The following is a 16,946-nucleotide window of genomic DNA, read 5'->3' as shown; positions in this document are numbered from 1 at the left end:
GGTCCTTTCAAAGTTACAAAGATTATCAGCCCAACCAATGTATCAATCAAAATCAACAACCGTAAAGGCGATCGTCAAAACCGTACAGTAAATGTATCAGACATTTATATTATGGATGCAGATGGCGTCGACACTGACGTACAAGACATTGTGGAAATCATTGGGAAAAGAAACCAAAAGTATGGACGCGGATCTAGAATCGAATACTTGGTAAAGTATGATGGACTAGATGAAGACCACAACAATTGGATACATGAGGTCGTTCTCAAGGCTTACAACAAGACTAAATCACTCGTGGAAGCCTATGAATACCAGTTGAAGAACAACCCCAAAAATCATAAAAAAAAATAAGTATCTATCAAGTTGATTCAATTGAAACATTGTTTCTAGCTTGGTAGGGAATGTGTAATGAGAATGGACCTTTTTTTACAAAATCCCAATTCTCACGCACCTACAAACGAGCAACAGCTCTCATCATTCATTATTATTACATTTTATATAACACTATACAATCTATAAGACTAACCATAGTTTATATAAGGTAACTAAATAATAAAGATTATTACATTTTATATAACACTATACAATCTATAAGACTAACCATAGTTTATATAAGATCTTGATTATTACTATCCTATTACTATCTATATCGTAGGGCCCTCGACAAGATAGAGCATAGTTTAGTAAATATGATCCAAGTTTTTTCATGATTTTCTAATAGTACACACGATTTCCTACATTTATATCCAATTTTCATCGATTTTCACCAAAACCACATCACTAAAACGTGGTCTAGAAAAAAAATCATTGGAAAAAAACCATATTGTCACAAGCCCAAAAGGCACCTGTTTTGATCTTTTTTTTGCTGCCGCTGCCTATGATCCAAGTTTTTTCATGATATTGTGGTAGTTTTCACAATTTCCTACATTTTTTATCAATTTTAACCTAAACTATACCATCAACACAAATCTCCATGAAAAAATAAAAAATGTCAAAGATAAAACTAGACACAATTTCCTACATTTTTGTCAATTTTTAATTGATTTCAAACTAAACAACACATTAAAACATGGTCTAGAAAAATCACTGGCTAGAACCTAATTATCAAAGTATAGTTACATCCTTTTAAACAGGTTCCTTTTTTTTACATGCTCTCCCTCTATCCAAATCTTTTTTATCATAATCTTAAAGTAGACACTATTCCCTACATTTGTAATAATAAATTTAAACTATCACTTAAATGCAATCAATCCTGATCAGTGAAAAAAAATGGTAAGCCTATTTTTATTCCAAGTGCAGTCAACACCAAAACATGCCTACAATTATAATTAAAATTGTATAATAATAATTGGATAATTTTGAATAAGAGGAGGAAGAGGAAGAAGAAGAAGAAGAAGAAGAAGAGGAAGTACAAGAGAATGGATCATTATCATCATCAAAGTAGGAACAAGTCATATTTCCAACTCTACATATTACATTGGCAGCTTTACATGTTATCTGTTTGGGAGCAGAACACTTTAGAGTAGCTTTTGGTGTAGGTGTTTCACATTCATAGCCACCAGGTGATTCACATTTACTTTTACCACGAGTCGTACATTTAATATATTCATCTCCATCATAGACAACTTCAAGTGATCCCTTTTTTAAACTACATTTGGCTGTATGATTTGAAATTGGATCATCACTTGAAGAAGAAGAAGAAGAAGAAGAAGAAGAAGAAGAAGAAGTAGAATTGGAGGAACTTGAATCTGATGATGATGATGTACTATTTGAACTTGAATCTGACGATGATGAAGAGTTACTACTACTACTACCACTACCTGAACATGAATTACTATTTGAATCTGATGATGTACATTTTGAATCTGATGAACTAGAACTAGAATCGGAACTTGAACTAGAATCAGAACTACTACTACTCGAACTAGAATCGGAACTAGAACTAGAACTACTACTTTGACTACTTGAACTTGGAGAACCAGTTGTTGTTGTTGTTGTAGTAGAAGCCCAAGTGGTTGATGGCCAATTAAATCCTAAAAACAATAATTAATTAATCAAATATTCTTTTTTCTTTTTTGTTTTTTTATATCTTTCTTTTACTTACTATATTGACAATAAGAACCAAACCAACCAAAATTACAATTACATTGACCAAGATTACAAATACCTCTATTTGAACAAGTATTAAAACAAAGGATTGGATCAAATTGAATATTTGTATTTGAAATAAAATCATTACCAATTTTAATGGCAAGATTAGATGTTCCACCCCAAGGAGGATAAGATGGTATTGTACATTGAACTTGAAACTCTCCAAATTGAATAATTGTACATTGTATAGTATTATTAAACTTTAAATCCAAAATTGAACTATCCAAACCAAATCTACCAATTATAGTTATTATATTTGATCCTTTAATTAATCTAGTTTCATTATATCTATATTCATATTCTAAATAAAAAAGAAAGAATAATTAATTAATTCATTATTCTTTTTTTCTTTTCTTTTTCTCTTTCATACTTTGTAAAGGTAAAGGACAAGCATAAAAAGTTTTAACTATACATGTATAGGTACATGAAAATGTAAAACATTGAATATCATTAAAATATCGATTGGTATTATTATTACATAATAGTGTATATTTTGAATACCTTGTTAAACAATCATTACTATTATTATCGTTATTATTAATAATACTAATGTTATTTGATTGATAATTATATTCAACTCGACCTTCTGATAAAACAACAACAACACCAGTTGATAATAAACCAGTGATACGAGGTTGAACAAGAGGATAATCATAATAAAACTTTTGACAAGATTGTGAATTGTTTGGACAATCATTTACATTTCCACATAGATTAAATAAATATTTAAAACTTCCAAATTCATTATCTGTTATATTTGTTTCATAATTATAATTTGATCTAAAAAAAAAAAAAGATAGAGAAAAAATTAATAAATTGATAAAAGATAGATAGATAGGTAGGTATTTTCTTTTTTGACATACGGTATAGTGAAATTATAATATTGTGATCTTGAACTATCAGTAATTTGACAAAGATTACTTGCTTGATTTGAAGTTATAAAAAATAAAACTAAAAAAAGAGGTAACCATAATAATAATAATATTTTAATCATCTTTTTTTATATAAAAAGAAGAAGAAGAAGAAAAGAAAGAACATTCACTTATTGTCTTTTGTTGTTGATCCATTCTATTATTTAGTACTACAATATATTTTGTTGACAGGGTTAGAAAATTTATATATTTGATTGATTGATTGATGAGTTGAAAAAGATCAAAGATGAAAAGTGAACGACTCACACTTTTGTGTTTCAAAAAAAATAAATAAATAAATCAAACCTTTTTGTTTTTTTTTATTTATTGTAAATTTCTTCTTTTCATTCTATGTTCTTTAATTATAACAGATAATTTTGCAATAATTTCCTCTATAAATAAAAATAAATATTAATATTTCATTCATTACTTTTTTAATTTTCTTTTTCTATCTTTTTCTATCTTACCTGAATCAGGAGAAGAATATTCAGAATATTTCCCATCAATACATCTAATATAAAAATTTGAAGGTTTTGTACTAATTAAACCGACAGAGGTGATTTCTGACATTGGTTGAATTGGTTTTTTCAAACGGGTGGAACTAAATGTTTTGATGAATGATTTCTTGGATTTGTTGCTATTGTTGTTATTGTTGTTGGACTTGTCTGCACTGGATGCTCCGACACCTCCACCACCTCCACTTCCGTTGCTAATGGGTGATCCTCCGGCCGGAGTATTGGATTCGGTGCAGATTGTGTGTACGATGCGGTCTTGATCAATACCCATAAAGCGGTCTTGTTTGACACCAAATTTGTTGAGTTTGGTCACTTGGAACTGTTTAAACTCGGCAGCAGAATCGGGTGTAAAGAAAAAGAGTGGACCGAGTAGCTTGGTGATGGGTCGTGGTGCATTGCCAGACTCGCGGATAAAAGATACAGATTTGGGAATCGAGTTTTTTTTAACGCGGTCATGTACCAGTTTAATGTCTCCAACTCCATACTCGTCAAGTGTCATTGATTCAGTGCAAATGACTTCATTGGCCATCGACATGAATACACATAAATCCTCTATAAACTTTTCCTTTCTACAAATCGTACTCTTGAGTGATGCGAGTGTTGTAGTAGGGTTATAGGGAAAAGCAATTGAATCTTTACAGCCGTGTGTACCAATCAACCCGAGCGAGTGACGATTGGACAACTCGCCAGTCGACAGCGGTGTCGACGCGGCAATATGAACACGAAAGATACGTGGACCCAACCCAGCTGCACCACCACGAGAGTTGAGTGTCGAAGGAGAGGGTGGAGGCAACGTGGTAGGAGACACCCAACGAGGATTCTGCTGCAACATGAATCGATCATTCTTTGCCTTTTTAATTTCAAACCCTCGCTCTAGTGGCAAATAGTCGTCGTCAATGACACCATCCTCGTTGGCAATGCGTAAAATGTATGCACGTGCATTGGTCGAGAATGAAAGAAAGGGAAAAGTCAGCGTGGCCGTTCCACTAGCCCCCGTTGATGTTGATCCCATCGGTGAAGTAGATATTGAATCAATAGTTGTATTTACAGTTGTTGGTGAAGATTCAGATGATTGTGCAGCTGTAGCAGAAGTATTATTATTATTATTAGTGGTAGTTGTAGTGTTTGTAGTGATTGGAGGAGGAGGAGGAGGAGGAGAATAAATATTATGATTATTACTACTTGGAGGTAAAAGAGGAGGAGGAGAAAAATTTTGTTGTTGCTGTTGTTGTTGTTGTTGCATTTTTCTTTTTTCCTTTATACAAAGATCCAATACTTCATTGATGACTCGTTCTACAGAGACATCCTCTTCAATGACCAACTCTACACGACTCATATGAGGATGAGTAGGAACAAATATATGAAATTTCAAGTATTTACCCACATTTCCATTGTTCCATTGTTTAGTGTTTGAACTTGTAACGCCATTGTGTGACAATGATCTACCATGTTGTTGTTGTAAATTATTATTATTATTATTAACAATCATTGAATGTCTTGTTGGTGTTATCATTTTTGGTGATATTGGTGAAATTGGATTATGATTCATATTATTATTATTTTGATTTTGATTATTTTGATTATTTGTTAAAAGTTCTTTATTATCAACCATTTCTTGTTGATGTTGTTGTTGTAAATGTTGTAATTGTTGTAATTGTTGATGATGTTGTGAAATTAATTGTTGTTGGTGTTGTTGATGTTGTTGAATTTGTTGTTGGATTTGTTCGATTCGAGAGGTAGTGGTCGATTGTTTAATGTTTATATTGGTCGAAGAGGTAAATGTATCGTCGTAGGTTGAGCAGTCGGTATCTTCGATTTGACTAGACTCTGTACAATCTACATCCTCCAATATATCTCCAGTTTGCATATACTCTTCATAATAGAGTGAACATACTTGTTCTGCTGGTGTTTGATTGATCAACTTTGGTACTTTTTCTTTTACAAATTTAAATACTGGAATTGAAGTATTATTCGTATTATTTGTATTATTTTGATTTTGATTGGTTGGATTTGAAAATGTTATAACTTTTGACATTTTTAAATCATTTTGATTATTATTTCTATTATTTTGATTATTATTACTACTATTTTGATTATTATTAAGAGGAAGAATTGGTTTATAAATATGATACATATTTGATAAATCTTCTTCTTCATTTGATAAATAAGTTTCTCTTGGTGATTCCAATTCATTTAATGTAATTTGATGAGTTTGTTGATTTGATGATTTATCTTTATCTCTATCCTTTTCTTTATCTTTATCTTGTTGAAACCCATTACTATAAAAAGGAGGAGCTTCTTTAATGATTGCATTCAACATATCTGTACCCTTTTTATGTTGCATAGCGTCACTCATAATATTGAATCGAATCTTTTGTAGAGCAATCTCCATCAATGATCGGTCGGTCGGTATACTACCAGGTGGAATCAAGAGTGGCTGTTGCTCTTTGATTTCTTCTTGTCGTCTTTCTTCGCTCGTTGCCAATGCTGCCATTGGTGATGGAGACATTGGTGGTGATGATGGAGAAAATGGTGTAGAATATTTCTTTTCCTCTTCTTCAACAATCTTTTTTGGTACTGTTAATAATTGTTGTGATAGTTGTGATGATGGTTGTGATGGATCTTTTTTAATCATACCAGTACCTTCACTAGTACCATGATTAAATGTAGCAATATAAGATATACCACCAAGTTTTGCCAATTTACTATTTTGTTCATCGTCATCTGAATCATCAGATAATAATAATGAAGATTCTCCTTCAGATGATGATGATGTTGTATCCCATTCACCAATTGTATTATCATTGTTATTATTATTATTATTAATATCTTCCAATTTTCTTGATTGTTTTAATAAATTAAATCCTGGTGAATGAATTGTAAGGAATGGAGTATGATACTTGTCATCTTCTTCCTCTTCATCTTCATCAATAGTAGTTTCTTGTTTCTTTTTCTGTTGTTGTTGTTGTTGTTGTTTGGCATATGCAATTTCATCAACTTCGGCAATTTCAATCAATTCGACTCGTTCAATTTCAAATTCCATCGGTTGTACCAAATAAGCCACCGATTTTTTAAATGTTCTAGGAGTTGTACAACTGGCAATACTACTATTACTACTACTCTTTCTCATATGACTCTTTTGATATGCATCTTGATCTACAATTGATGACAATATTTCATCTTCATCTTGATTACTACCAATATGTTGTTGTTGTTGTTGTTGTTGTTGTTGTTGTTGTTGTTGTTGTTGTTGTTGTTGTTGTTGTTGTTGTTGTTGGTGTTGAAGTTGTAATTGTAATTGTAATTGAAAAGTTATATATTGTTCAACTTGATTTGACATTGGTTGTAATTGTTCCAAATATTTTAACCAATCATTTAATACATTATTTATATTTTTATAAGAACAAGAAGATGAAGATGAAGAGGATGAAGAAGAATTAATGTTATTATTACCATTATTATTACTATTATTATTATTATTAATATTATCAAGATGATGAAAATCCTTTATACTTTGTTGTAGATTAAATAATGAAGTTTCAAAATATCTTATATTCTTTTGTACTTGTAATAATGATTCTTTTAAATCACTAGAGTCCAACTCTTCCTCTATAGTTGCTCCATTTGAATTTGATTGTTTATGGTTCCCATTCATGGTGGTAGTGCCACCATTGGTCATAGTCGTCGTAGTAGTCGTCATGGTAGTAGTAGTAATAGTTGTCGGAAAATATAAATTCATTTCTGGAATTTTAAAGAAGAATTCTTGTTCTTTTGGCAAGTTGATGATCTTGTCTCCACTAATCGGCTTCATCATTGTTATTTCATTACCAATATCACTATTATCAATACTATCAATATTATTATTATTATGATTACTATTACTGTTATTACTATTACTACTGTTATGATCAACCATAACTATTCTCTATTCTCTATATTTTAATTTAAATAAAATAAAAAAAAAGAATTCTTTTAATTAGAGACAGACAGACAGAGACAAAGAGAGAGAGAGAGAGGGGTTTGTTGATAATATGGTATATTGTTGGTTTAATTAATCAATAAATTTAAATATATTTGGTTAAAAATTACCTTTTTCTATCTATTGGATGGATGGACACAACATCAATCTTGTTGTTATTGTTATTGTTGTTATTTTATCTTTTTTGGTTGTTAAAAACAAAAAAAAACATACACAACCAACATACATACATACAACCCAAATCGAACTACTCTAACTACTACTACTACTACTACTAATAAAAATGAACAAGGAAGAAAAAAGGTGGTTTGTTTTGTTTGTTGTATGTGATAATAATAATAATATTATTATTATTATTATTAATTTTTGGTTTGATTTTGCGACCAAAAAAGTAAGATGGATTGGTTACTCTAGTGTATATAAAATAAATATTTGTTTTGTTTTAACTGTTGTTGATTATTATTATTATTATTATTATTGTGGGGTTGGTGGGAACAGAGAGAGAGAGAGGAAGGGGGTTTGGTTGAATGACTACCTAAGTGTGGGTATAGGGTAGTAGTGAGTGGGGTGAATGGTGGTGGTTAGTGGTTGGATTGATTGATTGATTGATTGATTGATTGATTTATGTGTTGATCTCAGATGAGAATGAGATGGTTATTATAAGTAAGAATATAAATAAATAAATATTTTTAAAAGTATTTAATTACTTAATTAAATATTTCCCTCCTAAAAAAAAAAAGTAATATAATAATAATAGATGATTGTTATGTTATAAATGTATAGCTAGCCCTGTTGTGACGATGATGATGATTATTCTTACTTTTTAATCTCTCTCTTACTTTTTAATCTCTCTATTAATAAATATTTAGAGAAAGTTTATTGTTGAGAGCTCTCCCTGACGCACAACCAACAGCATATATTAAAAATGATAGAAAGGAAAGTATTTTGGATGAATGATCAAATGTCATTCATTCATTCATTTGCTTGGATCTCCCTCTGCTGGTCTTAAGAGGAAGGTATGAGAGTTTACCCCACCACCCGCTCCCCACACCAATCCAAATTCTTTGTGTATCTCTCTTCCAAAAATAGCAAAGTGTTGTTAAAAACACAAGAGAGTCTCTTCTCCTTTTAGATGTATATAATTATATAGGAGACAACGAGATCGAGATTGCGTCCCTCCCCCCTCTCTCTCTATCTATCTTTTTCTCTTGAGAGTTATAGGTTTGATTGCACTCACATCTCCTCCTCTAGTTGTTAATTAATCGAAGAGTGAATGATGAGATGATTAGATACTAAATCTACTATATCTAAATCTCTATATCTGTATACATGATGATGAGGTAAATATGATTTAAATTATATGTGTCATATCGCTTTTATTAGCATCGAAAGATTAAACTGAAGATCGAAAAGTTGGGAGGTTGGGAGACAGCTCCTCTCAAAAAAGAAAAGTGTCGTTGAAAAAAAAAAAAAAAGTAAACTTGTCTTGTGAAACGAACGAGGACGACGTTTGCAATGACTTGAGCAAATTTACGAGAACCATAGATAGTATACTCTTTAAATCCATTGTTGTTGCGTGTACTTATAAGTACAGATAAAAGAGGGAGATCTGCTGCAAGAACCACGCACACATACACACACACTTAAATATAAATATTTTCATTGTACATAATCATCATAGTCATTTCAATAGATCAACAACAACAACAACAACAACAACATGTTGAATATTAGTAAAAGAATACTATCTTCATCGATAGGTTCCTCCTCCTCCTCTTCGATATCAAGATTACTAGTACCTTCATTAACTAATACTACTACTACTAATAATAATAATAATAAAAGATGGACCAATCAACATAGTCTAACAAATACAATGTTAAAATCATTTTCAACATCTACATCATTTGATATGAATCAATCTACTTCTTCTAGTTCATCTACTTCTTCATCTTCATCTTCATCTTCAACATCAGATTTATTAGGTGCATTTCAAAAGTTGAAAGCATCTTCAAACAAACAAGATATCAATGATATGAACCATGGTGGTGTTGGTAGCAGTAATATGAAAGATTCAATACAAAAGTTAATGTCAACTATTAATCCAACAACAACATCTACAACTACTCAAACTACCGAGAAAAAAGGTATCAATTATGCAGAAGAGATTGAAATGATTGATGAACAATTGAAAATGTTACAACAATCAATGTTGAAAAAGAAAAGATCGGCCGGTTTTGATGATACCAATGGTGGAGAAGAAGGTTTTGATCAATCTGAATTGGATAGAATACAAAGTTTGGTAGAATTGGAAACAAAGTTTGAATTACAAGTCACTGAACAAGCCAGAGACAGATACAGAGAGTTGGTGACAAGTACTCAATCCATTTCACGTGGATCTGGTCTACGTCCAATTAAAAATGTTGTATTCCAATGGCAACAACCATTATTCTCTTATATGGAACAAGAAATTCAAATACTCATAAAAGAATATCAAAATAATTTAATCAATAATAATAATAATAATAATAATAACTCTAATACCAATAATAATAATAATAATAATAATAATGTACAACCTTCCACATCTACTTCTTCATCTACATCATCCAATTCTACATCCAATTCTTCATCAAAAAAAAGAAAACAAGAAAAACAAGTTTTATCAATTCCTTCAGTTGTAAGTATCCAATCAAAATCAAACACAAAGATATAATATTAATATTGATTGATTTGTTTTGTTTTATTTTGTTTTTATTTTTTAGTCACAAAGAGAATTTTTTAATGAAATGATAGAAAAATATAATGAAGGTAAAGATAAAGATACAAAACAAAGAATAGAGGAAGAGTTTCAAAAGATGATGACTAGAATGGATATTAAAAAGATTGCATTGTTGGGATTGAATGGTACGGTGAGTGAGATTCTTTCAAAGACGAGTGGTCCAAAGACCAACTCGGTGTCCATGACGGTGGGCTCGTTGGTGTACACACAGTACCGTTTTGAAAAACTCAAAGAATCTGACCCCAAGGCATTCCGTCGTTTGTCGTCAACCTATGGAGGGTTGTCGTCTAGAAGCATCGAGAATGCAGTGCGTCAACAGTTTAAAGAGACGATGGAGTTTGAGACGGGCATGGCATTCCGTATTGGCACGTTTATCCTGCGTTGTATCATGGAATCGTGTTTTATCAACAAGTATCAGATCAATGACGGCGAGAGCGAGCAAGTACCCGCATTCTACATTGACTATCGGTTTGTCAGAGGTGTGAGAGTGTCGTCACTCCATTTACACCAGAATGTACTCAGTTTGATCCAGGATGGCCACGATTTACGCGAAGTTGCCAATGCACGTCTGTTGCCAATGGTCGTGACACCGGAACCGTGGGACAGCCCAAATAACGGGTGCTATCTGCACTACCCAACCTTTATCATGCGTACTAATGGATCCAAACTGCAGACATCGTCGATCATCTCGGCCGACTTGTCCAAGATTTACGAGGGTCTCAATATCCTCGGCGAGGTGCCTTGGAACATCAACCGTCCCGTTTTAGATATTATCTTGGCGGCGTGGGAGAGTGGAGGCGGTATTGGAGACTTGCCGTCACGTTTCGACTATGAGTTGCCGCTGGCAGCCGAGTACTCAGAGTCTGCCGAACAACGTAAAAAGCACGCCAAGCTTGTGAAAAAGGTCAAGCAACTCAACCACGACTTGCATTCGCTGCGTTGCGATTTGTCGTACAAGTTGGACGTTGGCAAGCAGCTGCGCGAACACGACTTTTACTTTCCCCACAACGTCGACTTCCGTGGACGTTCCTATCCCATCCCACCACATCTCAATCACCTCGGATCAGACTTTTGTCGTGCCATGTTGACATTTGCCGAAAAGAAACCGTTGGGTGCTCGTGGATTGATGTGGCTCAAGGTGCATTTGGCCAATTTATCGGGCGTGGACAAGGTGTCGTTTGACGACCGTATCGCGTTTGTCGACTCGCATATGGCCGATGTGTACGACTCGGCCGACAACCCATTAAACGGCGCCCGTTGGTGGTTGGCTGCCGACAAACCATGGCAGGCATTGGCCACGTGCATTGAGCTCGCCAACGCCGTGCGTAGTGGCGACCCCGCCAATTTCATGTCGAGCCTGCCACTCCACCAAGACGGCTCGTGCAACGGTCTGCAGCATTATGCAGCACTCGGAGGTGACGAGTTTGGCGCGTTCAAGGTCAACCTATTGCCCAGTCCCAAACCACAAGACGTGTACAGCGGTGTAGCACAGCTCGTGTCGGCGACGGTCGAGCACGACGCGGCCAACGGACACGAAGTTGCCAAAGCCCTCCTCGGCAAGGTACAGAGAAAGATCATCAAACAGACCGTCATGACATCAGTCTATGGTGTCACCTATATTGGTGCACGTGCACAAATCCAAAATGCACTCGAGGAAAAGTACCAAATGGACGACGACTTTGTCTTCCAAGCATCATCCTATCTCGCCAAAGAGACGTTCAAGTCACTCGACAAGATGTTTTTGGGTGCTCGTTCCATTATGGCTTGGCTCAGCCAATGTGCCAGTGCTATTGCAAAGTCGGGCGAGTGTGTTGCCTGGTACACCCCTCTTGGCCTGCCAGTCGTCCAACCGTACCGCAAGGGTGGCAAGTTTAGCATAAAAACCATCGCCAACGAGTTTGTCCTCGTCGACGATGAAGAGCATCTCCCCGTCTGCTCACGTCAACAACGTTCTGCATTCCCACCAAACTACATTCACAGTCTTGATTCCACCCATATGTTCCTCACTGCCATCGAAGCCAGTCGCGCCAACATCACCTTTGCTTCGGTTCACGACAGTTTCTGGACTCACGCTGCCACCACCGACGATCTCAACTCTATCATTCGTGAACAATTTGTTGAACTCCATCAACGTCCCCTCCTACATGATCTCCATACCTGGTTTACCAAACGTTATCCTACAGTCAATATCCCTCCAGTTCCTGAAAAAGGTCATCTCGACATTGAAAAGGTTAAAGAAAGTCCTTATTTCTTCCATTAACAAATATATAATAATACCAAAACATATAATAATAATAAACATATAATATATTAATATTCTTTTTCCCCTTAAGTAAAGTAAATTGAAAATGATTATATATTTATATAAATATATATAATCTTGGTTTAAGTTTATGTACAAAGAAAAAAAAGAGAGCTGTAGGTGTCATCTTTTTCTTATTAAGATTCGCGTTATATGATACAAGTATATGTGTTGCTTATTCATTTGTTGTAATAGTTGTAGAAGAGGAAGAAGAACCAGATTCCATTTTAGAGATTTCTATACCATCTCTTTCCAATTTTCTTTTCTTTTCTTCTTGTTTCATTGTATGTTCGTGGACGTGATATTGATATTTTGAATCAGTGATACCAAAGATACTAGCCAATGTCTCTCCAATGTATTCAGCTCCAGCTAGTACTTTAAATGCGCAAAATGATACAAATGTGATTACTTTTGTTGTTGTTGTAGGTGGTTGTTGTTGACCATCTGCAGACGGTGTCGTAGTAGTTACAGTTGTTTCTGTATTTGTTGCAGATATTTCATTTGTTGTTTCTTTTTCTATAGATTCTTTGTTTTGATTATTATTATTATCTTGTTGTTGTTGTTGTTGTTGTTGTTCTTGAGTATCGACTGACATTTTAAAATGTAATGTATAATTATTTATCAAACTTATTTGTTTATCGACGATTGAATTAAAGATGGTGAAAATTTTCAAAGTCTCTTTATCCCAAAAAAAAAATACTTTTCAAACTTATTAAAAATTAAAAATACTGTAAAGTATGGAAGAATATACTGATGATAATATGAATGAAGACTAAACAACTTATATTGGAGTTATTTATTTATTTATTTGATTCTTGCCATCTACTCGAACCTTTTTTTTCCAAGTATGTTACTACTTGAGAATTTGAAAATGGTTCACTGTCAACCATATTTGAAAGAGTTGCAAATACATCGTTTCTGTATACTGGAATGACTTGAGTATAATCACCTGATTGATCATCTACTTTGACTCCATAGACAATGACTGTTTGAAAAATTGTGTAGGTTCCAACTCCAATATCGACAGTCGTATAGATCTTTGTTTCTTTTGGTATATCATCCTGATTAAATTTATTTGTTATTTCATTATCTAAATCACATCTTTAGAAATAAAATAAAATATATTAATATTAATATTTAATTACAATAAGCTCTATTTCCAACATACTCTTGGATAAATTCTGGAAACCAACCAAAACCAGGAGGAAAACCTTTGAAATAGGTCACCTTGTGTTGACATGGTGTTTGAGTTGTTACAAAATCAATGTATTTATTATATACAGCTATTGGTTTAACATAGTATGATACATCTGGATTATCATCCAATTTTTTACCTAAACTAAATTTGGAATCCTTCAAAAAAACAAAAAAAAGAGTTATTTTAAATTTCTCGATTAAATATTCTATAAACATACAATCATTACAAAATGATCAATTGGTGATTTCATCTTTAAATTCTTATCTACTCCATATTCAGAAGAAATAACTTCACATGTATCTAAATCTTTTTGATCCTGGTCATTATTCTCGAATAAATTGAAATTAAATAAAGTTTTGTAACAAACTAGAGTTGGTGCATAATCTTGAATAATTGAATACATTCTAATATATTTATATATATGATAGATAATTGAATATATATTATATTAATATTTATTCCTTCAACCAAAATGCCTACATTATTTATTTTTTAAAAAAACAATTCTTTAAAAAGGGGGCCGTGTGACACGGATTGGTGGGGGGACTATTTTTAATAACCCTGTCAAGACAGGATGTAGAGTGAGTGGTGAGGTGGGAATCCTTTAGAACTAGTCAAATTGGGTGGGGAATTCCTTCCATCGAGATGCACCTTTTCCATCGAAATATTTCACAACTGTACCAAAAAAGTTAACAGGTTCGTAGATTGCATTTTTGGTTGGTGTTGCAAATATGTCGTCTCGATAAACTGGAGGATTGAGATAGTATACTCGTGGATCTTTAACTTTAATACCATAGACAATGACTGTTTGATATATCGTGTATGTTCCAATTCCAAGATCAATTGTTTTTTCTATTTTTGTTTCATCTGGTATATCATCTTTATAATTAAATTTACTTGTAATTTCATTTACTGAATCACATCTAAATAAATAAAATTAAATTAATAAAAATATTTGTTTATTTGGATCAAATTAATACATACTCTATTATATGTTTAGGATCCCATCTAATGCCAGGTGCAAACCCTTTGAAACAGGTTACAGTATGTTTACATGGTCTAGAGGTAGTTATATGCTCGAGATATTTATTATAAACTGCAATTGGTTTAACATTAAATGTAGCATCTTTATCCTTTTCTGTATCTATTACCTTGTCGAAACTAGAATTCTGTAACTATTGTTTTAGTAAAACCCCTCTCTCGATTAAATAATTATTTAAAAATTACACATACAATCATAACTAATTGATCAATCGGAGATTTAAGTTTTAGATATTGATCCACTTCGCTCTCCAACGAAACAGTCGGACAATGCTCTAAATCAAAGGGCGCACATATACTATTTGAATGTGTTGTATTATTAGACCAAAGTCCTTTCGTATGAACAAATATAGAATACAATGATTTCATTCTCTCTACTTTACTATTAGATTAGATTTATATTGATAATGTATATTGAAAATGATTTAATTAATATTAATATTAATATCACTGAGGAGGGAGGAAATAAAATAAAAACAGTTCTATTTACAATGTCGTGTGTGTGTGTGTCGTTTGTGTGTGTATGTGTGTATGTATGTTGATTATTTATACTATTAATTTAATGTATTTTATTTGATTTGATTTGTTTTGATTTGATTTGATTTAACAACCAGTTGGAGAAGGTAATGGTTGAGACCAAGTTTGTTCACATGCAATACCATCGTTGGCATATCCAAAAGGTACCATTGTACAATAAGCGAGTCTACCGATTTGAGCACCCAATGCTAAAGCGTAGTTGTCTTCTTGTGGATTAGTCCAGTTACGAGTAATCATGACCGAGGCAGCATAATCACCACATTCAGAAAAGACGATAGCCTCGTCATTCTCGGTAAAGGGGATGAATCCTTCGTCGGCTGGGAGCCAACCTTGCTTGTGTGCAACTGGTGCTGGTACCAATAGACCCAACATGGGTGTCCATCCATGAGCAGTCAAAAGATACTTGTAGGCTTGGTAAGTATAGTTTTCAGGCAATGCCTCAAATGAATGGAGTAATTGGAGACCGTGAACAACATCATGTGAACTCAATACATTGTCAAGTCCCGTACCATCATTATTTGGACATGGACTAGTGTATCCTGGACATGTTGTAAAACACCATTCATGGAATTGACTATTTGTCATTCCCAATGATGCAAATACCTAAATCAAAATAAATATTAGATTATTAATATTATTATTATTATTTTTCTATGTACATACTTCATTAACATGAGTTAAAGTAGTTTGTTTGGTCATATCAAAAGTAGCACAATTATCAGAGATTCCAATCATGAGAGCCAAACAACCATTGATGGTTAGGTTTTGACCTGAACATTCAATGACAGTGTCGAGTGAGTAAAGTCCATTTTGGACATCTTGTAAAACTGCAATGAGTACCCACAACTTGATGGTCGAAGCAGTTTGTTGTGAATTGTTGGCGTTGTAGGATTCGATGAATGGCTCTGTGATAAAATCGGAAAAGGCCCATTCAGTACCCTCACAGTAACCATACGATGCAACAGTGGCATCAATGTATTGATGTAATCTTGTAATATTTGGTGTTGTACAATTTGGATTGAGTTGTCTTGTTTTTGATACTCTATTATGAATTTGTTGATGTTGTTGTTGACTATTGATATTAATGCCAACAGAGTTGACAACCATCAATGTTGCAACTACTGCTACGATTATTAATAATATTGATGATTTCATTCTTCTATCCTATGTTTATAAACAAAACTAAATTTAGTTGAAAAAGACCAACCGTTTGAATCACAATGAATGATTTCGAAACAGACGTCGAACAATCCCTAAGCATTTAAAAATTAAAATAAATCAATTGTTGACATCGGGATCCCGTTCGCAGACGGACCCCATTTCTGATGAAAATATCTTGTCGTGGGTTCCGGATGACCAGTGTTTAGCAATCATCGACGAATCTGAATTATCTCTTTCCTTCTTCTACTTTTATTAATAGTATCACTCCGTAATCACCATCATTATCATCATCACCTATCATTATTCATATTATTATTATACCAATATTGAAGAGAATGAGAATGTTCTCAAGAAATGCAACGTGTGTTG

The 16,946-nt window shown here is 33.3% G+C and overlaps 6 protein-coding genes across 6 annotated transcripts; 1 reads left to right on the top strand and 5 right to left on the bottom strand.

Moving 5' to 3' along the window:
* Nucleotides 1-1,299: 1,299 nt before the first annotated feature.
* On the bottom strand, nt 1,300-3,218 carry DFA_08462 (uncharacterized protein; the record flags this gene model as incomplete). Its single annotated transcript, XM_004355898.1, has 5 exons — nt 1,300-2,033; nt 2,105-2,452; nt 2,522-2,931; nt 3,015-3,102; nt 3,188-3,218. The coding sequence occupies 5 exons, from the start codon at nt 3,216-3,218 to the stop codon at nt 1,300-1,302; spliced, it is 1,611 nt and encodes a 536-aa protein (XP_004355951.1).
* A 168-nt stretch (nt 3,219-3,386) lies between these two features.
* On the bottom strand, nt 3,387-7,493 carry DFA_08461 (uncharacterized protein; the record flags this gene model as incomplete). The annotated part of the gene is made up of 2 exons (XM_004355897.1): nt 3,387-3,454; nt 3,530-7,493. 2 exons carry the CDS (start codon nt 7,491-7,493, stop codon nt 3,387-3,389), a joined length of 4,032 nt encoding a protein of 1,343 aa, XP_004355950.1.
* Nucleotides 7,494-9,276: 1,783 nt separating this feature from the next.
* Nucleotides 9,277-12,598, top strand: rpmA (DNA-dependent RNA polymerase; the record flags this gene model as incomplete). Its single annotated transcript, XM_004355896.1, has 2 exons — nt 9,277-10,236; nt 10,322-12,598. 2 exons carry the CDS (start codon nt 9,277-9,279, stop codon nt 12,596-12,598), a joined length of 3,237 nt encoding a protein of 1,078 aa, XP_004355949.1.
* A 217-nt stretch (nt 12,599-12,815) lies between these two features.
* On the bottom strand, nt 12,816-13,235 carry DFA_08459 (uncharacterized protein; the record flags this gene model as incomplete). Its single annotated transcript, XM_004355895.1, has 1 exon — nt 12,816-13,235. One exon carries the CDS (start codon nt 13,233-13,235, stop codon nt 12,816-12,818), a length of 420 nt encoding a protein of 139 aa, XP_004355948.1.
* Nucleotides 13,236-13,440: 205 nt separating this feature from the next.
* On the bottom strand, nt 13,441-15,248 carry DFA_08458 (uncharacterized protein; the record flags this gene model as incomplete). The annotated part of the gene is made up of 6 exons (XM_004355894.1): nt 13,441-13,741; nt 13,809-13,993; nt 14,056-14,222; nt 14,490-14,761; nt 14,823-15,013; nt 15,072-15,248. The coding sequence occupies 6 exons, from the start codon at nt 15,246-15,248 to the stop codon at nt 13,441-13,443; spliced, it is 1,293 nt and encodes a 430-aa protein (XP_004355947.1).
* A 234-nt stretch (nt 15,249-15,482) lies between these two features.
* DFA_08457 (beta-lactamase-type transpeptidase fold containing protein) lies at nt 15,483-16,571 on the bottom strand (the record flags this gene model as incomplete). The annotated part of the gene is made up of 2 exons (XM_004355893.1): nt 15,483-16,019; nt 16,080-16,571. The coding sequence occupies 2 exons, from the start codon at nt 16,569-16,571 to the stop codon at nt 15,483-15,485; spliced, it is 1,029 nt and encodes a 342-aa protein (XP_004355946.1).
* Between the last annotated feature and the right edge of the window lie 375 nt (nt 16,572-16,946).

The sequence above is a fragment of the Cavenderia fasciculata genome (genome assembly GCF_000203815.1).
Source record: "Cavenderia fasciculata unplaced genomic scaffold Scf_ET2XIPL01COFD4-5, whole genome shotgun sequence".
Classification (NCBI taxonomy): Eukaryota; Evosea; class Eumycetozoa; order Acytosteliales; family Cavenderiaceae; genus Cavenderia; species Cavenderia fasciculata.
This window is presented reverse-complemented; position numbering and strand designations above follow the sequence as displayed.